The 22842-nt window shown below is 37.2% G+C and overlaps 1 protein-coding gene across 1 annotated transcript in view; it reads right to left on the bottom strand.

Annotated features, from left to right (window-relative positions):
- Positions 1-22842, bottom strand: part of LOC763655 (gamma-aminobutyric acid type B receptor subunit 2) — a 74406-nt gene that overhangs the window by 13870 nt on the left and 37694 nt on the right. The window contains exons 7-12 of the mRNA XM_030980829.1: positions 21864-22097; positions 18039-18102; positions 15616-15696; positions 6196-6355; positions 5244-5376; positions 1463-1570 (exon numbers count right to left, since the gene is read on the bottom strand). Of these exons, the coding sequence (XP_030836689.1) occupies positions 1463-1570; positions 5244-5376; positions 6196-6355; positions 15616-15696; positions 18039-18102; positions 21864-22097 (780 nt within the window). The remainder of the gene's footprint in view (positions 1-1462; positions 1571-5243; positions 5377-6195; positions 6356-15615; positions 15697-18038; positions 18103-21863; positions 22098-22842) is intronic.

Genomic DNA, 22842 nt, shown 5'->3' with positions numbered 1-22842 from the left:
CGTACTTTAACATGGTAAAGACCAAAATCAGGAAAACGGGGGCGCTACCCCCATCATAGCCTCGGGGTAGCGTATTAGGTCTACCTTTGCAGGGGAGGGGTGGAAGTCGGGAATGCCATAGAGGGGGTATGACCCCCTCTTGATATAAGTATAATTATCTACCCTGCCTCCCTCACTCTCCCCTACCCTCTCTCTCTCTCACTCTCTCTCTCTCTCTCTTCCACTCCTCTTTTTGTCTGCCCCTGAATTGGAGCGGCGTTGGGGGGGGGGGGAGCAAGTCCCCCTTCTAATAAAGTCTGTTCAGGAAAACGACAAATGATATAAAGCTGGTATCAGGTTTTTCATACAAATATATGATTTACTTCCCTTATTCTTCGTGATATATTAAAATCGATTTTTAAAGCACGGTTTATAGTGATATAAAACAAGCTGTGAAACAGTTTAAGAAAATAAATCATGTACACGCGATAGATTAGAATGCGAAAAAGATAGAGAATTATAAGTATAAACGAATGAATGGAAGTGCTTTCAGAAAATTACAATACAATAATAACTATCCTACTTTCCGCGGTCTCAGTCAACATGTTAATACAGTATAAATCAGATTGTGATGCACAAATAGAATAATAAAGTAAAATAATTTCATAAATAAAGGTGGGGAAATGAATCAAAAGGAAGGGTCAACGAAAGTGGGGACAAATTCGAACTCTGAACAACAGGCTTCCAGGAAGAATATATAGATAAAGACCTGAATGTACAGGATAGCTGAAAATAACAGGAAATGTAAAATATCTTTTGAAGAAACAGGATTTCCAGTTATTGTCAGTTCAGAGAGAAACGAGTGGAAATATCATCGAATATTGGGAGAGGAAATTATCTCTAGTGGAATTCTTTTATTTCAAAACGACATCAAATGCGCTAATGGGAATAGCAAGGTGTTTCGAGATCATCCGGCGATATAATTGCAAATAGATGTAAATCAACAGAATATTATGTATTTCGCCGGAGGCAGCCTTCAAACAAATTCATCTTTTTTTTCTCTCAATTGCGTTTATACATGTAGAAGGGTCTGAGGACTTACATTATGTATGGGGGAACCGTAAGAGCTACTCTAGCTAAAAGTGAGTGATCTCCTCTACAAATGGGAATATTATATGGGGTGGGTCTTCTCTGGCTGAAGGCATTTTATCTGAAGATAATTTCAAACAGGATTAAATTTATCCCTTTCGTGCCGATAGAGATATGATACTCCTTCAATGTCGCGAAGTGTTTCAGATAATAGGTAAAATGTGATACTGCTTCAATGTCTAGAAGTGTTTCTGTAACAGCTAAATGTTCTATCACCGAATACACTGCTTTAGTGATAAATATTTAAAAGGTTACAATCAATAATTTTCCACTAAATATGCAACCATATTTTTTTTAAAGAATATGAGCGTTTTTGATCATTTTTATTTCTTACCCTTTTCTGCAGTTTCTTGTTTGTGAATATGCTGTATACTCTCCATGTTTTAGAAAACATTGCTCCAAATGATAGTGTGAAACCTATAGAAAATATCCACGTTCTGGCCTGTAAGAAAAATAGTAAAAAGAAGTTGTTATTGAATCAAGTATTTCAATGCCGCGGTATCCTTTTCTATACATCTTTATTTTGTCAAAGATATTCTGTGACTAAACATGTGGGCATGGTGTTTACATGTGTGGAATAAGAGTTCCCTTGCCTTTTTATATAAAGACACAAACGGATTGGAAAGGAATAAAAGTTCATGATTTTGAAACAGAGATTTCCTCGATTCACCATTTTTCAAAAGTCTTTACTCGTTTTGCGGTTTCAAAAATATACAAACATTACATTACATATACGAGGCATTTCAAGCGTAAAATACTAGGTACATTATTATTCTTTACTTATTCATTCAAATATACAGGAATACAAAATCAGAATGTTACTGTTTCACATCTTGTTCCTAATAGTGAATCATACAAAATAAGAAGAACAAAATTACGCTGTTGACTATATGAACTCGTTAAGGAACAACAAAACCCACTAAAAAGGTCTGTTTTCGACCCCCGCGTTTCTAATCAGTTGTTATCGCTTATCGATAGATTTTCTGTGTCACGGCGTGATCACCCAATCTGAATGATCATCCCACTGATAAAATTATGTCCGGATGTTCACATTCGGGAACAAGTTTTATCTAATAACTTTCATAATATATAACATCGGGAGTCCCAAAGAGAAACTCCGATCTCTTATCCAACTATTGTTTTCTTAACTAATCGAAGTGAATTGATTTTAGTTTCAGAATGTTACTGTTTCCCTTCTTGTTCCTGATAATGAATCATAAAAAAATAATAAGAGCAAAGATAGACTGTTGACTATATGAACTCGTTAAGAAAAACCAAACCCCCAAAAGTATGTTTTGGACGCCTACGTTTCTAATCAGTTTGTATCACTTATCGATAGATTTTCTGTGTTACCACATGATCACCCAATTTGAATCATTACACTGATGAAATTATGTCCGAATGTTTACATTCGGGAACAAGTTTCATCTAATAGCTTTCAAAATACAGAACAATTGGGAGTCCCAAAGGGAAACTCCAATTTCTTATCCAACTATTGTTTTCTCGGCTAATTGAAGTGAATTGATTTTAGTTTCGGTGTTCCACCAAAAGAACTGAATAACAAGATTAAAAACTTTTGCCAGTGCTTTGTATAAGTTAAACATAGGCACAAGGGACTGTGACTGACCGCCCCCACCCCCCCCCCCCACTCGAAAATGTTGTAATTTCCATTATTCGGACTTTCACTGCCTCATACATGAATAATAGGGCAGTTGTCATTGTATGTTTGCTGTATTCACATCTAATTTTGTATTTTGATGACAAGATTAGATAGTCGCTGCAATAAATTGTCAATGCCCGCTAGCGAGGTTTTAGAAAGTGAAAGTTGATATTCAAGAAAGATACGTCAACCACCCCACCCCCTTACAAATTTGGCCCATGGCTTATTCTTCTAAAGACCATGTAGATAATTGTAAATAATTATATTACAGAAAACACGAAGAACTAACTTGGAACGAATTGATCAAAATCACATGATTTAATAAGGGGACATTTTATTACGACGAGCACTTGACGTGAATATTTTTCACAACTTATCTTCATCGTCACTCTACCCGGGAATGAAATGATATTACGCTGTCGGTTAGAATAGAAGCCTGGCACTTTGACATTCATCTATCAAAGGAAAACAAATAATGTCCTATTTTACTTTGATATCTTTTTCTTTCCGTGAGTTTCAACCCCCCCCCCCCCCCCCCCCCCCGCCGTCCCCGTTCACCAGAGCATTTTCTCGACTTGATTGTAAATGGGCTCGTAAATGGTTAAGGCTCGTTCAATTATAACATGGTAAACCGCGGTGTTTTATTCTTCTTCTTTTTTTCCTTCTAGATGACGTACATGTAATCACCTTTCTGTAGCTTACATCACAGAGCACAGTGAGCGTTAGACCTTTATTGAGCACATTCGCCATTTGCCATTTGTCATTCATTTTATACATGTTGTGAAGACAAAAAACTCCGCGGTTTACCGATTCATATCTGAACGAGCCTGCGAAATGGCGGGTGACTGTCAGTCAGGACAGCGGCCTGGGCCATTCTCCTTCAATTCCACTATAATTACCACGGTTCTCATAGTGGAGCCTCCCCCTCCCCCCCCCCTCTCACCCCCACTCCCTCCAATCTATCTCTCTCATCACACTTGGAAAATGACTTTGACATGAAACTCTGTCGAATGATCAATTCCCCAGCAAATGAAGCAAGTCTGTCGGTCAGGGCAGCGGCCTGGGCCATTCTCCTTCTATTCCACTATAATTATCAAGGTTCTCATCGTGGAACCCCACCCCCCCCCCCCTCACCCCACCCCACCCTCACAAATCGATCTCTCTCATCACACTTGGAAAATGACTTTGACATAAAACTCTGTCAAATGATCAATTCCCCGCCGATGAAGCAAGATTTGGCCGCAATCTTGCACCGCCATGAATATTCGCGGAGACCAGGCGTCACCGCAATTATGGCCAGAATGAAGATGAATCGGCCCCGTAATGGAGGGGAGCGAGGGCAGACTTAATTTGGCGGCAAGGCATTAAGACGTAAGACATTTTTTAAAGGAAAGTCGTGACAGCAAATAACGGGAGCGATCGGATTCTACCTTTCCGCTACATTAAATCTACGGGATACCCCTTTTTAGATTAATCTATTATTATATTTGATGAAGTTCTGGAGGAAGATTAGAAAGGCAAGTCCCAGGTCCATTAATCGAAGATTACCAATCTGTGTGGATCAATTTAATTCATTCATTCGTTCAAAAGTAATGTTCAATATAGGGAGTTCCTCTCCTCCTACCTTTGAACATATCATACCTCAGTCACCGACTCCAAACCGACCAGCTAGTGACCATTGAAAACAAATAATGCTATTTGTTGTAGATCTATTGCCGCTCTGGATCATTGAAAACAAATAATGCTATTTGTTGTAGATAATTGCCGCTCTGGATCATTGAAAACAAATAATGCTATTTGTTGCAGGTCTATTGTCGCTCTAAGCCCCATTTCACGAAATCATCATAAGTAAAAATTTCGTAGATATCTAATTAAAATTAATGTTACTTTCAACATGCAGTTCATTGCAATGTCGCCAAATTTGTTATTAATGAGACTTTCTCGTGAAATTTTGCTCTAGTGTCAAGCTCTTCCTGGTGTGACTTGCGCATTAAACGATAATTACCTATAAAGTCCAATATGAAGGGACGTGTAATGTTTGTTCGTTTCACTGGCAATATCACTTAGTCGATACAGGGCCCTGCTTCACAAAACTTGCTATCGATAACAAGTTACAATAACTGTTACAAGCTACTGACATCGTGGCATTTGATTGGTTGAGAGCAAATTTGCCAGAGAAATTTGGCTCATGTTATTGATAACAAGTTTTATGAAACAGGGCCCAGTGTTTCACCACGGTGAAATCCGTAGGACGTAGCGGCGTGCGCCTGTTATCCAGCTAAAACAATGGCAGTTACAAACTAATTCAGCCGAGGGCGCAGTTTCGAAATTGAGTCACGTCTTTCGGATGTTGACGTTAAAGGTCGGTCCCCAGACGTAAATAATCATATCTGATTGACACACGTCTGTATAAACCCAATTACACGCACATACACACATGATGAAGTATACATACCTGGCACATTATCTTGAGACCGTTTTGATCGAGTAGTCCTATGTCCACACCTAAGATGATAGCTGTGATGTAGGTGAGAATGCAGCCCCCGATTATGATGTTGTTCATGTTTGGACTCGACATCTTTATTAATCTGAAAATTCAAAACCAAGATTTGAAGAAAATAATGAAAGCAGTCAAAATTGCATTAGTGACCACCTGTCTACAGAGACCACATTTTTTGTTTCCCTTGAAAATGATTTCTCATTGAAACATGTACTAAAGGAACCCGTCTACAAAGACGGATTTGTGTGTTTCCCTTGGACGGTCGCTATAAACAGGTTTAACTGGTATTAGATTGGAAAAGATTCATTCAAACATTATGCCTCGCTGAAATCGTGGCTCTATTACTCATTGAAATGCTTAAATTAAGAATATACTTCTTAATGTGGGAGCGGTCACATAAGATCCTGATTTATCGGAAATTATAGCGAAATTGGAATCTAATTTAGTAGATGGAATCCGTATGTGAACAAAACAATTTTGATTCAAAAAATAATGTTAAATCTTTCATGGCATGTGGACGGTGTGCAGATTATATTACGTAAGCGATTATCATCATACATACAGATATCCACATTGTTACCGGCCAACAAGTCTACTATTTCATTCTAATTCAAAATAATAATATATTAATTTCAGGGATCAAAAGTTAGGCGTCAATGTTGTTAATAGAAAAGAAAATATCATGACTTTCCAAACTACGCTTTTATCTGTTTTCATAATACCCAATGAATTGAATTTTTTAGCACTAAATACATATGCAAAATTGCACTGCGCACATATATAGGGCACGGCACTTTTTAACCCGTTGACCACTGACTTTATTAATTGCCATAGGCTTAATACAGAGGCCACCAGGTTACAGGATGCAATGGGTTAATTGGCGGGTTAAACGTGTGCATTGACTTACTTCTCATCCCTGTAGAAGATGTTGAAGAAGAGGAAACCGATAGCGATGACGATGCCGACGATGGAGAAGGTGAGCATACTGATGAAGAGCTCACGTGACACCTGCTCTATCACTATTTGATGACTATCAGCATCTTGAGGTGGGTGCCCGCCATTGGAAGCTGGTAGGAGAAGAAAAAAGAAACATCCATTACGTCATATTTCAATACTAATATTACAGGTTCAAGTTCAAATTTATTGATCATGCACAAAAAAACATGGCATAAAAATCATTTTCCGGCTGTTTCTTCAACTTATATAACATCAATTAACATACCTGTATTATCAATTTATACAAAATCAGGAATAAATACAACGCACAATAAATTGAACATAGTACAAAATGGTAGATGCTTTGGTATAGAAACATAATAACACAAACTAAAACCGTAGACATACTAAAAATCACTGATGGTGTCATCACTTAATTTATATCCTTAATCGCTGATTCCGCAACTAACAATTACCTCCTGAACCTGTCATTGTACAATGTCATGGCACGTATGAAAAATGACCACCTAAATCTATCTAACGGTGTGATTGTTTTTTATGTTGCTTGTTTATTTGTTTATTTAGTTTAGTGAAGTTTAGTTTAGTTTTATTTTGCTATCTTTTCTCTCTTTTTTTTGCTTTCGTTTTCTTTTCTCGTATTAAAAGTTAACTTATTTTCTTCAATTTTTGCTTTTCTTCTTCCTTCCCTTTTCTCTAATGTTTCTACTTTTAGGTTTGCTTTGCTTGCTTTCTTTGCCTTGCTTTGTTTTTGCTTTCTTTCATTTTCCGTTGCATTTGCTCTGCTTTGGCTTTTAAGTCCATGTCTTGTTTGGTCTGCTTTGTATTATCTTAATTTTTATCTTTTTTGTATGTTTTCATTTGTTAATAAGGTTGGTATGCTTTGTTTACTTACTCTCGTTTCAATAGCGCGAAGGATGACCAAAATGGTTGTGCAAAATACAAAGTGCAAATTAACTCAATAACAACTATGTTATAATAATCGTTCCCAATGTACCACGCATTTTCTCAAGAGGTTTAAGTGCTTTGATTGGTTTTCTGCAAAAGGAATAAAGGCTTACAAAACTGTTGTACCATGATCCAGCAAGTGCTACCCTCTCATATATTCAGCTGTTATATAATTGTTTCCAATCCAACGAACAACCCAAAAAACAAACAATCAGAAACAGATCGGAGGAGTTAGCAATATCAAATATCAAACGATGTGACTTGACTATTGATTGAATTGCGTTTTTTTTTTTTTTGATTTTTTTTTTTCTAGAACCATTTAATATTATTTTATATGTATGCACCACGGGCAGTATGCCTCCGAAGTTGAATGTACGTATTTCATTTCGAAGCAAAAGCTGTGAGCGCCTGATATTCTTTTATTTATTTGTTCATATATGTATTCATTTATGTATTCATTTATGCATTTTTCTATCAATATATCTCATTTATCTATTTAATCATTCATTCATCTATTTATCTATTTATCTATTATTCGTTTATTCTATTTGCTCCCCTTGTTTCTAACGGTAACCATAATAGCCTTGGATAATACACGTTTTTCCTTAAAAATCTAGCACTGCCCCAATCTATCCTGATAATGTTAGTTTAGAATTCACCTTTTTTTTCATTATAGTAATTCAACACTATATCACATAAATAACTGATTTTTATTACAGCATCAAAGTGAGGCTGATCAATTTATTTTTCAATTTCATGCACCAATTCTCCATGAATGTTAGATTATCAATCTTTCTTAAGGGAGTGGAATAGGAGGCGCAATTGTCTTCCCATAAAACACACACGAGTTACCTCCATGCTAGTCTGGTTACCAGGACACATAATTTCTTGCTGAACCATTTCAGCCCTCATGCCGACTATCATTGCTAGTCTGATATCTACCCTTTTTCTTTATTCTGTGCATTATGTTAATTATTGCAATGACGACCTTCGTCATTGCCTTGTTTTCGTTCACATTCTGCCCCATTAATATTCTCCTCCTTAGTAGTGTTTTCCTTATCGTCCAAAAATCCCATTCGTTTTGCACATAGTGTTTGTTATTCCTAGTAAGGTGCTTTCCTCATGTCCGTTTCCTTTCAAATTTCATAGGCATAGTCTGTAGCATCTCATCAAGGTCACCTACTTTTTCGATTTTCGAAATTACTCATGCATAACCATCCAGGCGCCATTTTGTCCGTTTCTGGTCCATTTTAATGCCTTTCTTTCTTCCTTCCTATCTCCACTATCCTAGATCCTACAAACTTCTAACAAATTCCTCTAGATAGTCTAAGAGATGTCCTTTCATCTGCGACGGATAACCTGCCCTTCAAAATGCCATCTACATACTCAAAATTCAAATCTGAAACCGTCTCCGTCAACAATCTCTCAAATTCTTGAAAAATTGACCCCTAAATAATCTAAAACTGCCATAACTTTCTCATATAAATTCCGTTTTGTATTTTAATCACACAGTATCTTTATCTCATAATTGCACATAACCTTCTCAAATTTCACGCTCTAATGACTTTGCAAAACATAACTAGCGCCCTCTAAAGTTCTGAGAATTGGCTTTCTTTCTATGGCCGTATCTCCATTATGGCTTGGCAAATCCGTACCCTTTTTTGGATTTAGATACTTGAAGATATGCCCTTTCCAGCTATATACAAAATTATATACCCTTACACTGACTGACTTTGAGAAAAATGCCCTCCAAATTCGCCATTTTCAAGAAAATTCCAAAATAACTTAAACTTGCTCTAAAATGTCGATCTTTATACCTACATCAATGAAACTTGGCACACATATGTATCCATATACGTGACAACTGTCTGCCAAGTTTAATAAATTGTAATGCCCGTGTTGCAAAGTTATCGTCAAAAATGATGAATTTACTATGCATTACGTAATAGCGCGTTTAATGCGTGCAATATATTGCGCGGAGATAACAATGGTGTCAAACTGACCGCAATGGAGTGCCCTTTCGCATGATACCAAGTATAGTATATGTTCACACAGAAAATTGTGAATAAATCGCATTTGAACAAAGGTCACTATACGAATTCCGCCGAGTTTCCGCCCAAATCGAACACGTATCGGCTAGGACATCATTTTTTCAGACTACTTTTCGCCCCTTAAATGTCCTTTTTTTTCCTTGAAAATTTGCAGTGACATGCCGAGTTCCAATACGCAGGGCACCTTGTGACCGGATTTTTAGAATTGGTCGAGGGGGCCATTCAAGACGCCATTTTGTTCTATAAATCTATTTTACATCACGTGTTTCGATAGGATTATCATAGAAAAAAGTGAGTGGTTTACAATAACAACCATGAAATTCTCTTTCTAATGATACCAAATACGGCCCATAAAGAGACCTAAAGAGAGAGAGAAAAAACAATTTAACTCCGGTCATAATACAGATCCTGTTAGTTTTCCGCTCATGCATTACACGCATTGTCTATGGGGCATATCGGGTTCACGCTTTTGACCCCCAGAACGATCTTGATTGCAATGACGAACATGCACCAAATCCCCTTGGTTTTTGCACGCAGTGCTTGCGAGCCCTTTCTACGTCCTTTCCCCTATCCCAATTTCTGTCAAACTTCGTAGGCATAGTCACTACCATCCCATCAAGGTCACTGTTGAGGCCTTTCTTTCGCCCTACCTATCTCCAATATCACAGAAGCTACAGACTTCGTACAAATTGCTCTGGATAGGGCGAGAGAAGCTCGTAGAAACATGTCGTCATTGCACGCACATCGTTGTGACACGATTGCATTTCTAGTATTATCACCTACTACCTCCTTTTTATGTCATATTCTTGATATAATATATTATTATTTATAATAATAATAATAATAATAATAATAGTGGGTTCTTGTATAGCGCTCATGTCTGTCAGACTTGACACTCCTGGTGCTCCCGATTATTACCCTGGCTTTAGTACGGCTGCCATTACGGTGCTCTAGCATTTCAAGGAATATATTCCGACCAGGTACCCATTTACTTCACCTGGGTGGAGTGTGGCAAATGTAGATCAATGTCTTGCCAGAGGACATTAGTGCGGCGGCGGGACTCGAACCGCGGACCTTGTGATCGACAGTCCGGCGACGTATCCACTATTATCACTATTATTATTTGTTGGGATTCACTGCTTTTTATTGCATGCCCCTCAGTTTCAATAGGCTATGCGTATGTGGATAGATAATCACGTGGGTTTGGGGGCACTGTATCTTTTCTTTTTACTTTCTTCGTCTTTGTTTGATGTGTATAATTACATCATATCTTATTGTGTATATACATGTATATATCGTGTTTATGCCTATAAAGGGAAACTGGAAACAAAATCACATCAAATGAAATCTTTATCAATATTCTACGCGCGCTATCAATCCCGGATATAAAGTTACAAACTATTCAGCGACTTTTTTTTCTGTTTTTCCTCTCATGATCCACAATTTCATTTTGTGAAAAACTTTCGGATATTACACGCGATCCCTCTCAATCTCGTAATGGATGAGATGACATTTTAAGAAATCCCACAAAGTTGATACTTTAATATAAATTCCATTTTAGCGCTATTTCGAATAAGGGTGTTCAAACCCTAAAGGATTAAGAGACAAGGCCGTGTATTCATGAGGCAAGGATATATTCCTCCTTACAGTGCATTATTAAAAGGGAAAACAGGATTTGAATTCATGAATTATAAACAATTCGTGAAAACAGCGACGAAATGAAGCTACTTGTCAAGGATGCTTTATCACCCGACTTTATTTTTGTATGTGCTGTTGTTGTTGCTGTTGTTGGTTTATGTTTGTTTTTCCTTTTTTTTTGGGGGGGGGTCGTTGTCATTTTTGTTGTTATTGTTGATTTTAGGTCAAAAAGTGTCATGTCTTCTGAGGAGACTATAAATGGATGAAGAAACTTTAAACTTGAATTTTCATAACAAAGATACATTATTCGTTCGCACATGCTAGGATTAAACCGCTGTCATGTTTACGATTTTGAATGGTTTAGTGATTAAGTAAGGGGATATAATCTAAAATATAATTTCTTTTTTAAACTTCAATAAATTGCCATCAGGAAGAGATTATCTAGCATGTAAGCGAATAATGTCAAGCAGATCAATTCTAATTTCTACCTTTTTATGGTTATTGTTTATGCTTTAGTCGTAGAAGAAAAAACAGAGAGTAAGATGACATTTAGTTTTGTTTTCACCATAATGGCATTTAGCTCTAACATGGGAACTTTTTCTTGCAGATGTATTAAGGATCTGGTAGATGTAATCCTCTTGTAAACATGGTAAAAGAAAAATATTCTTGTCATTTAAATAGGCGTGGTGCTTCAAAAATGGACAAAACAATAAACACTTGGTTTTGTTTTATGGAATTAGTTTGGGAGTGATCATAAGTGCATTTGTATCCGACAGCTTTAACACCAAGTGCTTGCCTATGCATATATATTAAGATTTGAAATGTTTTATCTTGTGAACATAGCAAAAATACATCATTGTTAATCGGCACATGAAATGAGAACGAAATTGGTTCTTATTATGAAAAGCCTTTTATGGTTATTAATTGGGCAATTAGAATGGAAATTACGGGATCTTGTTTCTTACGTTGGCCGGTCACATTGTGGATATCTGTATGATGATAAATCCAACAATTATAATGGAACATTAAGGAAACTTGTTATAACTATTTTTCCATGGGATTGTTCAAACTCCATGCATTATACATGGAGGTTTCTAATATGCTAAATTTTATTTCGTACTCACAGACTAGAGGCTCGGTACTATAACTACCCCAAATCTTGCTAACTAGACGTAGCTGATTGGGGCTGCAAAAACTATGATCTAATACTTGATTTTGTCAAAAGTATAGGGTTAGGGTTAGTATAAGTAGGGTTGCAATTTGGTGTTATGTCAGGTTTAAGGTTATGGTTATAATAAGGGATAGAAATAGTGTTAGGTCCAAGATTAAAGTTAAGAAGGCAGTTAGTGTAGGAACACACCTCAGAGCAGTGTTGCTTGGAGATACGTGTTAGACATCCGTTACACCATTTGGTTCGATGGTATGTTTTACCTGACTGCTAGGAAAGCATGCGTATACTTTTACTGTAAGTACGCAACCAAGGGACCGACGTCTTTAAGTCCTCTTCAAGAAACTTGGTAATGAGGATTAATTTTTCACCAAAGGGCACGTCTGGCGCATCGATTTGGTTTCGAACCCGGGACCTCCCGGTTACGAGACCACTGCTCTACCACTGAGCCATCACGTCTCCCTCGCTTCAAATTATCATTGGCCTAAAATTATAATTGGTCATTCGGGAGTAATGTGGTATTGGTTGTTCGGTCTGTAATTGGTCTGGTGTCGGTTACGTCGGTTTGGCCGACATTTATTGTTATACCACAAAGATAGGTGAAACGTTCACTCTCGATCTTCGTTATTCGATCTTCCACTTTAAAAGAAGCCAGTCAAGCCGCGACCTGGTTTTGGTTCAATTTCTCACTCGAAAAACGTTGATTTATGAAGACTCTTCATCAAAGTGACACCACTATCATCATTCACCGCGAACCGTGGTGGCAATGGTTGGCGCATATACATGCACGTATACAACGTCGGCGCCACATGGCCATAATTGAATTAATAACAGACGAAAACTTCATTATACTTCCATCATAAATTACATCAGCTCAGGCAGTGCATTTCTATAGACTTATAGTTAAGAGGAAATTATGTGTAAACCGTATACGTAAGCCGCTTTTCAATCCATAAAATGTTACACCCGTATCACTTTCTATGTCGGCCATTTTGATCTTAGTAAGATGTGAACTCATGGGAAATAGAACAGTTTCGGTCGGTCTCTCGTAACTTCACAATTCATATTCCAAAAACCATCAACTTTGAAAAGTATATTTGGTTATCACGTGAAATATGTTGAAAGAGGGTATCACTAGGTTATGGTGACCTACAAAACTCTTACATAAGAATTTTTTTTTTTTTTTTTTTAAATCTTTAAAAAAATCAAATGTCCGTATAGTCGCAGTAAGGGTGATCGACCTTTCAACCAAATTCTTATTAAGATGTGCATAAGATGGGTATATTGCATTTGACCGATGATCCAATTCTCATTCGAAATCTTCAAAAAATTAAACTTCGCTCGCGATTGACACCGCATTTGAAATGACAGAATTTGAATTTTAGCAACATTAACAAGCAACATGTTTAAAGCGTTTTCCACAGGTATGCATTAATGGGCGCTATAGAAAGACCGGGAATGAGTGTAATAGCCTAGTACCCAAAAATCAGTTTCCTAATATTATTTGCATCATTTTAGTACCCCTTAGTGCGTTATTATATGTTAATTACATAAATCATGCAACTAAAATGGCCACAATGAATGAATATCCCGGAAATTGTTCAAAAATGAATTATGGTTATTGGCCGCAAGAGAGCCGTTTTGCACCGTCCTCGCATGCTGCATTGCAATGAATAAATGCTAGCGTAATGCATTCGTTACTCTTTCCATGTGAAAAAAATAATAACCAATTCTGATTCCTTATCTATGCTTCCGTGCCCCCCTCCCCCTTCACCCTCCGCTCTTCCCATGCCTCCACTTTGATTCAATAATTCAATAATTATCTTGGTTGGAGCGTACATGGTGCACATGATTATGAATGAATCGGAGAGGTACACTTTTTTCCCGGTGTGACTATAGAAAATTAACGAGAAATCCATGTCAAACACCCTGCTCCTGTGATCATCATCGTCGCTCTTCTTTGAAGTTGCTTTAGATATGATATTCTACTCAGGTTTGATTGTAGTCATTACTCTAACAGGCGTAAACTACACGTATAAATACCGTATGAGGGGGTATATGAGTTGAATGGCCTCAGCATGTACTATCCAGGCCTTTTGTAGCGAGTTAACGACAAATCAATATTACTTTAATCAGGTACACGCTATGTACACGTGTATCATGGGATTTATTTCAGAGTACATTGCTTATTGACGAGGTATGAAGCAGGCATACACTAATACAGGTGTAGATACGCATACCCACTTAAATGTACGGCAGCAGGACATTTTTCGATTTTTGTTTTTAAAAAAGGAAGGACAAAAATAACATTGTATTTGTTTTGTTCTTTTAGAAACATACAGTGTAGGACACTTTGGCTTAGTAAAGGGTACACCTGTTAGTTTAAGAATGTGTATAAGCATGACAGGATGTTGTAGGCATGTTAGTTCGATAGACTGACATTTGAATAACGTAATGGTCTGATTTATGGAACGCTTATGGTGTCGAAATGTCTTTTTCTGTTTTTAATAAGCGAGTTCGTAATTAGGATTTGCGCGTGGGCAGATAAAGGTCATTCGTACCCAAATTGTAAAACCATTGAGACGGATACTCGGATCGTGCTAATGAAAGTTGTGTAATCAGTATTCATTTATGCACCAACAGTACTTTTATCTGATACACAGGTGGAAGTATTATTCTCAAGAGGCAAACAAAAGGTATTCATGAAGCACCTCCATCACTTAGGCAGTGATTATTTTAAAATGCAAAGGTGGGAAGTATCCATCGTGTCTAAGATCGGTGGATATTTTGGGGTCATGCGGTCCAGAGCTATTTACGAACTCGCTTATTGTGACAATAAGCCACTTCAGAGATACTATCTGCGCATGAGCAGATAAAGGTCATTTGTACATAACTGTAAAACCCATCAAGACTACTACTTGATACGTGTTCATGGAAGTTATGTGACTATTGTTCATTTATGCACCGGCGATACATTCTAGGATGCTCAGGTAGAAGTATTCTTGTCAAGAGGGTTAACAAAAGGTATTAATGCAGCACCTCTGTCACTTTGACAATTTTTTATTCCAAAATGCTCAAAGTGGGACATCTCCATGTGTGAGTGATCTGTGGATTTGTGGAGGTCATTTGTACAAGTGCTACCTCCGAAGTGGCTCTTTGTGGAACAAAATTAATAAAGTAAATGTACTTTATCATGAAATCAAAATAATAAATTAATCCTATTGTGCAAATATTTGCCTTTGTTCAGTTACAGAATCATGAAATCATTTTCGAGATGAAGAGGTTCGACGGCAGTTCGCGCTCCATAATCAAGTAGATTTTCTCTTCTCACGCAGTTACTTATAACCTATACTTTGATCTTGTTATACCAGCCACTGAATATAAACCCACCTCCCCGCTTTTCATTTGATTGGACCAAATCTCGAATGAATCCCACCTGAATATGGCAAAGTTATTAACTGCCGAAGCTGATTATGAAGATATAGAGTGTCCCTGAATGCTTAATCCCTGATCGATACTTATAATCACGATATAAATGGGTTGTCATCATAAAGCTTCATCAACTCACCCCATATATTCTCCATCGGCATGTACCATTCGATACGATCATCTCGTCTGTAGTATCGGCCTATGTCTCTTACTGTTCCATCTGTTGTACATGGGAAAAAATAGAAATACAAACATTGTTTAAAGGCGACAAACAACGAGCCCGATGAATCACTAAAATATTTTAAAAAAGGAAACCAAAAAAAAAAGGCACAGGAGTAAAGAAAAAAGACTATTCCAACCTATGATTACGAAGAGGAGACAAAATAATATTATGATAGAGATGACATGATAACAGAAGATGGGAGAGGAGGAAGAGAAGGAGAAGAAACAAACTAAATAGGAGGGGTAGAGGGAAGAAAAAATTAAAGGAGAAAAACGACATCTATGATATCGAGTATTTAAAAAAAAAATGAAAAAGAATAGGAAGATTGGGGTGAAGACGGTAATTTACATGAGATAAGAGAATTTATGAATGCAAATAAATAAATGAATAAATAAAAATATATAAGTAAGCAAGTAAATTAATGAATGAATATATTTATCAATAAAAGAATAGATAGATATATAAACATTAATAAATGAATAAATAGATCAATAAATAAAAGGCGGAAATAAATAGATAGATAACAAATTAAATTAAGTATATACCAAGAAAATGAAATACATTCACGCCAATTAAGATATTATATAAATCGGAATACAACATGAACATTTTTACGCAGAAAAAAAGAAAGCTTCTCTCCCCTTCTTCATCCATATTTTATCAGGATGCATCACCTACATGATATTGTATGGAGAAATATGATTGAAGTTGATGGGGTTTATTCAAATAAATATGATTCAAAGAAACGTGTCACAAGGAACTTTAAACCCTGCAAGTTTTGTGTTGTTTTGATTTTTATATTTAAGATCAGAAAAAGTTGTTCTCATCAGACAGTTGTCTTCCCCAACGGTAGATGAATGAAAATAAACGTAGATATGAACTAATGATGAACGCATATGATGCAGGCGTAGAGTATTATTATTACTAATCCCTGCTGACACCAACGGTCGAACTTATGAACTTGATGAGCGAGTTTGCCTGCTGGCGAGGTGAAAGGAAGGATCCCTCTAGGGAGTCTCAGGTTGCCATCTTCCTGTCATATCACCCATCAATAATAAACATGCCCTCACTCTCTCTTGAAACCTGCCCGAAAATAACCATCTAAGGCTCTACCTTTGAATTTTCGCCACGTCTTTGAATCCCGGTCGAAATTTTGTCGGAAAATACATTAGCATTATCGATTTTGCGTCATGATCCTGAATATTTCACATTTTTTTTGTCATGACTGACATTTCTCCGAGGGATAGAATGTTACTTACAAATCCACTTTCTTATGATATTTCGAATAAGAAAAAAACAAAGGAACATGAAAATTACAGTGAAACAAAAAACCTAGAACACAGTGCGTGCTTGGCGAAAAATAATCTTTTGGGCGCATATTTTGTATTCCCTCAATTCTGTACTATTAGCTATTGTTTTCTTTTTCTCAAGACGATCCGTTCTTTGTCGATAACAAAATATGAAAGGTGGGTACCTAGCAGGAATTAATTACTTTAAATGCTACTTTAAAAGCGCTATAATGGCTGACTGGCAGCCACGCAAAAGGCAGGGGTAATAACTGTGGAACGCCAAGAGTGTCACGTCGGACGGTCATGAGCGGTAAAGAAGGAACCCACTATTAGCATTAGTATCATAATTATGTTTGGACCTAATTGCTATTCTGAAATGGAAAACAGCTGCCACCAATATTTTCCCAGTAGAGGACTCTGTGTCAGGCGATGCAGAGCTTTATAGTTTCGTTATCATTATAGTAAACCATAATTTCTGTTGAATCATCATGGGGCTAATAAAATCTGATTCCCAAGTAACAAAGCTGCCCCCCCCCCCCTATAAAAAAAATTATGCTCCATACTTTCAGGATCTTGAATGCAACCGTCCATATATTGTTAGATGTCATGAGATATCTCTCTCTCTCTCTCTCTCTCTCTCTCTCTTTCTCTCTCCTTCATTGATATACACAATTACTATACATAAATAATTTTTGTTGGTAGTACTGAGCAATGAAAACTCTTTCAATAAAGCCAAAAGGAAGCATTCATTGATTTTTCATTAAAAAATAACGTAACCAAGGTAAATACTCCCCACAGTGACAATAAATATGTTGCCAATCGATTTAGAAGAAATAAAGAATTCATACAGACGCACGCAATTCGAGCACTACGCTTGATAACTCATGAATACCATGAATATTGAATGCTACCTTCAAATAAATCAAACTGCACTTTTTTGCTTTTAGCATTGATATAATTTTGATGAACAATGTACATGCCCATTCATTTCAAAGCGAGAACGATATGTTGAATATTGTGGCATATGTTATGAAGTTTTAATCGACTTACTAATGTTTCTGTTAATGCGTAGAACTCCCATTCTGTCTCCGCTCTCACTGAATACGACCGGCCCCTGTAAGGAAAAAAAAGAGATAAAATGTTATAGATTCTCACATCTTTTCTTCTGTGAACAGCAATCTGCAATATCGATATGGTTCGCGGTGCATGTACTGTTTATAAATAAATATTATATGGTTTATGGTAAGTGTTCGTGGATGTATGATAAAAGAGAACCATTAAGGCGATGGGCGTAGCGTGTATCCGAGCATTGAGGGGCACCGGCATTATGTGGAGGGGGCCCTGACCTTATTCGATGAACAAAAATCAATTTGAGGAAGAAACAAAAACCAATTGGGGTAGGATGCGGGAAGTTTTTAGCATCTTTTGTTCTCTCCCTTCCCCCTTTACTCCTTTCTTTTCTCTCTTTTTTTCTCCTCTGTTTATAATTTTATCGTGGGGCACGTGCCCCCCCCCCTCCTCAAATTAAGCCACTGGATATGACAATATAAACGGCAATTCCAACCTATTAAGGCAAAGAGGCGACTTCGAAAGTCATTAATAGCCGATAACATCATTGTAGATGTCATTGTTGTTATATTTAATTAATCTTAATGCTTGCATTCCTGGTAACAGGCAACATTTCCCAATCTTCCAATTGAAAGTGCATGAACATTGAATGTATAATCATCTATTTAAAAAATTGAATAACAATGATGAGATTAAATATTTAATCATTGTAGAGCTCTCATTTTACATATTAAACGTTTTACTCCACATGTGCCAAACCAGGTTTAAAAAAGCAAATTATCTATACAATCAACTATTGGCTTTTTCATGACGAAATTGGGATCCAAATGCGCTAATGTTTAATAGGCAAAATTAAGGATATGAACATTAATCTGAAATGAGAATTTTGCAAATAAATCAAATTTAGTTATGATTCGAGGTGCGATAGTACAGAAAATGCTTCATTTACAAAATGGCTCTGAAAGAATTGATGTTATAAGGGCAGGGGGTGGGGTGGGCTACTTTGTAATAGGAGGTGGGAGGAATGAAGAGAGTAAGAGAGAGAAAGATATGTTAACCCATTGCTTACTGGAACCTGGTGGTCCCTGTGTAAAGCCTATGGGAATTAGATAATTCAGTAGTCAACGGGTTAAGAGAGTGATGGGAAAAGTGGAAGCGAAGGAAGAAGGTACACAAGGGGGAGACAAAGGATAATGAAAGGATGCTCTAACATTATGCCTCGGCGACATAATTGCCCCGGGATTTATTTCGTTAAAAACGATGGGGTTAGGATAAGGTTTGAAGTTGGTTTATAATGTATAAGATTTATAATTAGGGTATTAAAAGGGTTAATATAGATCTTGGTCTTGGGTTCAAATTAAGACTTCGGTTCGGGTACGGTATAGACCCCGGATATGCCAGACAACCAGAGAAAGTGATACAGATGGAGAGAGAGAGAGAGAGAGAGAGAGAGAGAGAGAGGGGGGAGAGAGAGAGGGGAGAGAGAGAGTTCTTCAGCAGTGAAGGAGGCAGATTATCCTGAAGAAGAAGAAGAAAAAGAAGAGAGAGGGGAGGAGGGATAGGGAGAAAATGAGAGGGAAAGAAAGTGAGGGGGAGATATGTATAGATATATAGAGAGAGAGAAAGGGGAGAGGAAAGGAAGAGAGAGAGAGAGAGAGAGAGAGAGAGAGAGAGAGAGAGAGAGAGAGAGAGGCGGATATCCGAGCCGTAGAGATAAGAGGCTTTCGGGGGGAAACGCTGTATCACATTTACATCTTGGGAAATCAAAGGTCCAATGACCGGAGGATAAGAGTAACTGAATACACAGGGCAGGAAAGGGATACAAAATGGGTCTTATTATACTTCAGACATATTCTCTAATATCTGTACTAAGAGGAACCATTTATGAAGCCCTCTTCACTTACCGTTGTTTACGGGTAAAATTGCAATATCACCCAATATCGTGTCGCATATCCCCAATTATAGGCGCGCTTTCCGTTTAAGCTTTAATGGGGTATCGTTGTTGCAAATCATGTTGATGGGCGGAAAACATTGCGCGCGTCGATGTGTGAAGTTTGTGAACATGGCGAAGTAGCGCGGGAAAACAGAAACTTTTATTTTTTACGTGGTATTTGTATTTTAATCTCAGGTAATATGTTTTGTGCTTTGAAACTAAAATAAGGGATGAAAAAATCGTCGTCATTCAAACATCCTATACCCTTCTTCCCTATGGATTAATATCAAACTTCACTAGTCTAAGAAAATCCTCCCAATGGACAATTATCCCCAATGATATTTGTCCAGGGGTCAGTTGTCCAGGTACGATCAACAGAGACGCATACCCTAAGCAAAAGTTATGCCCATTGCGTCTGATGAGTCATTTGTCTAACTCAAGACTGCGTCAGCTACAGGTACGGGTCTTAACGCATCATCAAGACTGCGTCAGCTACAGGTGCGGGTCTTGACGTATCATCATGTGAGGTTGACAAAAAAGTTAAAATCAACGGTGCAAGCAGTGAGTTGAATTCCTGGCGTATGAGCTAATTCTCCTCATAACGCAGTAGATAAATGAAGCCCAGCAGCGTCAGGCATCACAAACACGTATGTCTTAAGTTCTAAGAATAAATCGCATATCAAATAACGTCACACTGCACACCGCATATTTTCTTAATATTTTGTTTCCTCTATCCTGTCTGATTAGAGGTAGTAATACGTTCCTTTGAGGTTTTCGAAGGGACACATTTTGCATACTGTTGCCGAAGTCTTTAACGAGGTCCCATGGTATCACTTACGAACATTCTAAAGCTTTGGGTTGCGCCAAGGGAAATACAGCTCATCAATTACGATTAAATGACTCGTCTGATCTACATAGTGTGTCCCACTTGGAAAACAAAACCTCATTACATTCCTATACCTAGTCTTAAGGGAATGATTAACATTTATTCTGTCTCATCAACGTAATGTTTGCAGGAGGCATTATGGGGCTCCTCTGAGGAACTAGTTTAAAAAGAAGGTTGAGTATGATGAGTCTCAGGTAGAGCCGAAAACTAATTTATTAGTTTTTCTCTCTTTTTTATTCTCATGCAGGGTACTATTATATATATTATATACGAGCAACGTCAAACGGAAAGTCTTGTTTTTGAAATCATTTACAATTTTTTTTTAAATTCTTTTCACAATTTAATCCGAATTTGTATTCCTATATTCGATTAATGCATTTTTGTATTGAAACTTTTAAACACAAAAGTCATTCTATGATTAAATATAAAGCTGAGAACTGGTTTTGCAATTGCATTGTGAAAGAAATTTCTGGAAGCAAGTGGAATAGTATGATTATGTGTAACAGAATAAATGATCAAGATGATCAAAATGAAGAAAATAAATTATCTCAATCTTCCTGAGATAAAAAAAAAGCACTATACATAGAAATTTGGTATAAAGTGGGACTACATGAGGATAAAAAGTCTGGTGCAGTTCTCGTCATATTTGAAAATGGGAGCATTTGAAAAACAATTCTTACCATGTAACATTTCTTCTATGATATTATTCCATATTGACGGTCGATAATCACTCTCACACGATGCGTCAGATACCCCGCCAGTCGGTAACGCAGCTCTACGCCAGCAAGATGACGCCTCGTGTTAAAAAGACACAGCTTTTGCATGAGGAATAATATTGACGCTTAGAGTCTTCGCCTTTGTTAATATTAACTCATGGGGGATGGGGCGTTAGGACGACGATGAATTGTATTGTTTTAGATTGGTTTTCCTGCTCACAGAGATTTTGGAATATGACATATACATATATAAGCAGCTTCTTACTACTCACCGAGACGCCTAAAAACTGTATCTCAAAAAGCTTCTTGACGAACATCGCCGACATGTTGATTCCGATGCCGCCATAGGTGAATTGCCCGAGCGTGAAGGGCATGTCTTCCAGGGACGCGTTCATGGCAAGGGCAGAGGCCCAGACGGCATCGTAGGCGAAAGGTCCAGGTTTGGTTTCCCGCGTGAAGTCCACGCCGGTCTGACGTAGCATGACGTCACTGTACTCGGACGCCGTCTGTCAAAAAAAACAAAGATATTATATTCATGGATAAGAATGTTACTTGTTTGACGTGAAAATCTAACGATTACTTCTTACTTCAATAATCAATGATTGACGTATGAACAACAACAAATTTGGGATGTCTCGGGATGTACTTTGCTTTATTTTCGACGTTTAGAAGATGCAGCACCCGGAATGAGAGATATGCAGGGTGGGAGAGATAGATAATGAGAGAGAAGTAGAGAGAGAGAGAGAGAGAGAGAGAGAGAAAGGGACAGACAATTCGAATCGATAAAGATAATGGGAGATATCTTTGTTAAACACTCTTAAAGCAGAGGAAGAGCTCTCTTTGTATTAAGCAATCAAGCTATTTTAATGATTTTCCTTTTTAATAGTTTAAGAGTTATTAGTATAGAAAAACTTGTAATGTTTCGAAGTTTGTAATTTGGGTTCACTGTACTTTTTTGTAGCACAGTGTAGAGCGGGTTTTTTTAATTCCCTTTTTATTTCTCCACTCAAAACAGAAGATAAAAACTGTTCACAGTTTTCCACATAATATTTCTCCACAACAAAAATATTATATAACTTCTTTACAATGCAAACAAAATAAGAATACACTATATTAATACAATCATGTGGAAAAAATGCATCATAATCGTTAAACTTTAGGAATGAAATTACAGTAATGTGGAGAGTACCGTTGTTCTGAAAGGAATATGTTTAATAACGGTTTCAGGGCAATTATCCGCTGCAGAAAACG

Source organism: Strongylocentrotus purpuratus, unplaced genomic scaffold, assembly GCF_000002235.5.
Source record: "Strongylocentrotus purpuratus isolate Spur 01 unplaced genomic scaffold, Spur_5.0 spur5_scaffold_11, whole genome shotgun sequence".
NCBI lineage: Eukaryota > Metazoa > Echinodermata > Echinoidea > Camarodonta > Strongylocentrotidae > Strongylocentrotus > Strongylocentrotus purpuratus.
Note: the sequence above shows the minus strand (reverse complement) of the source record. Positions and strands in the feature narration are given on the sequence as shown.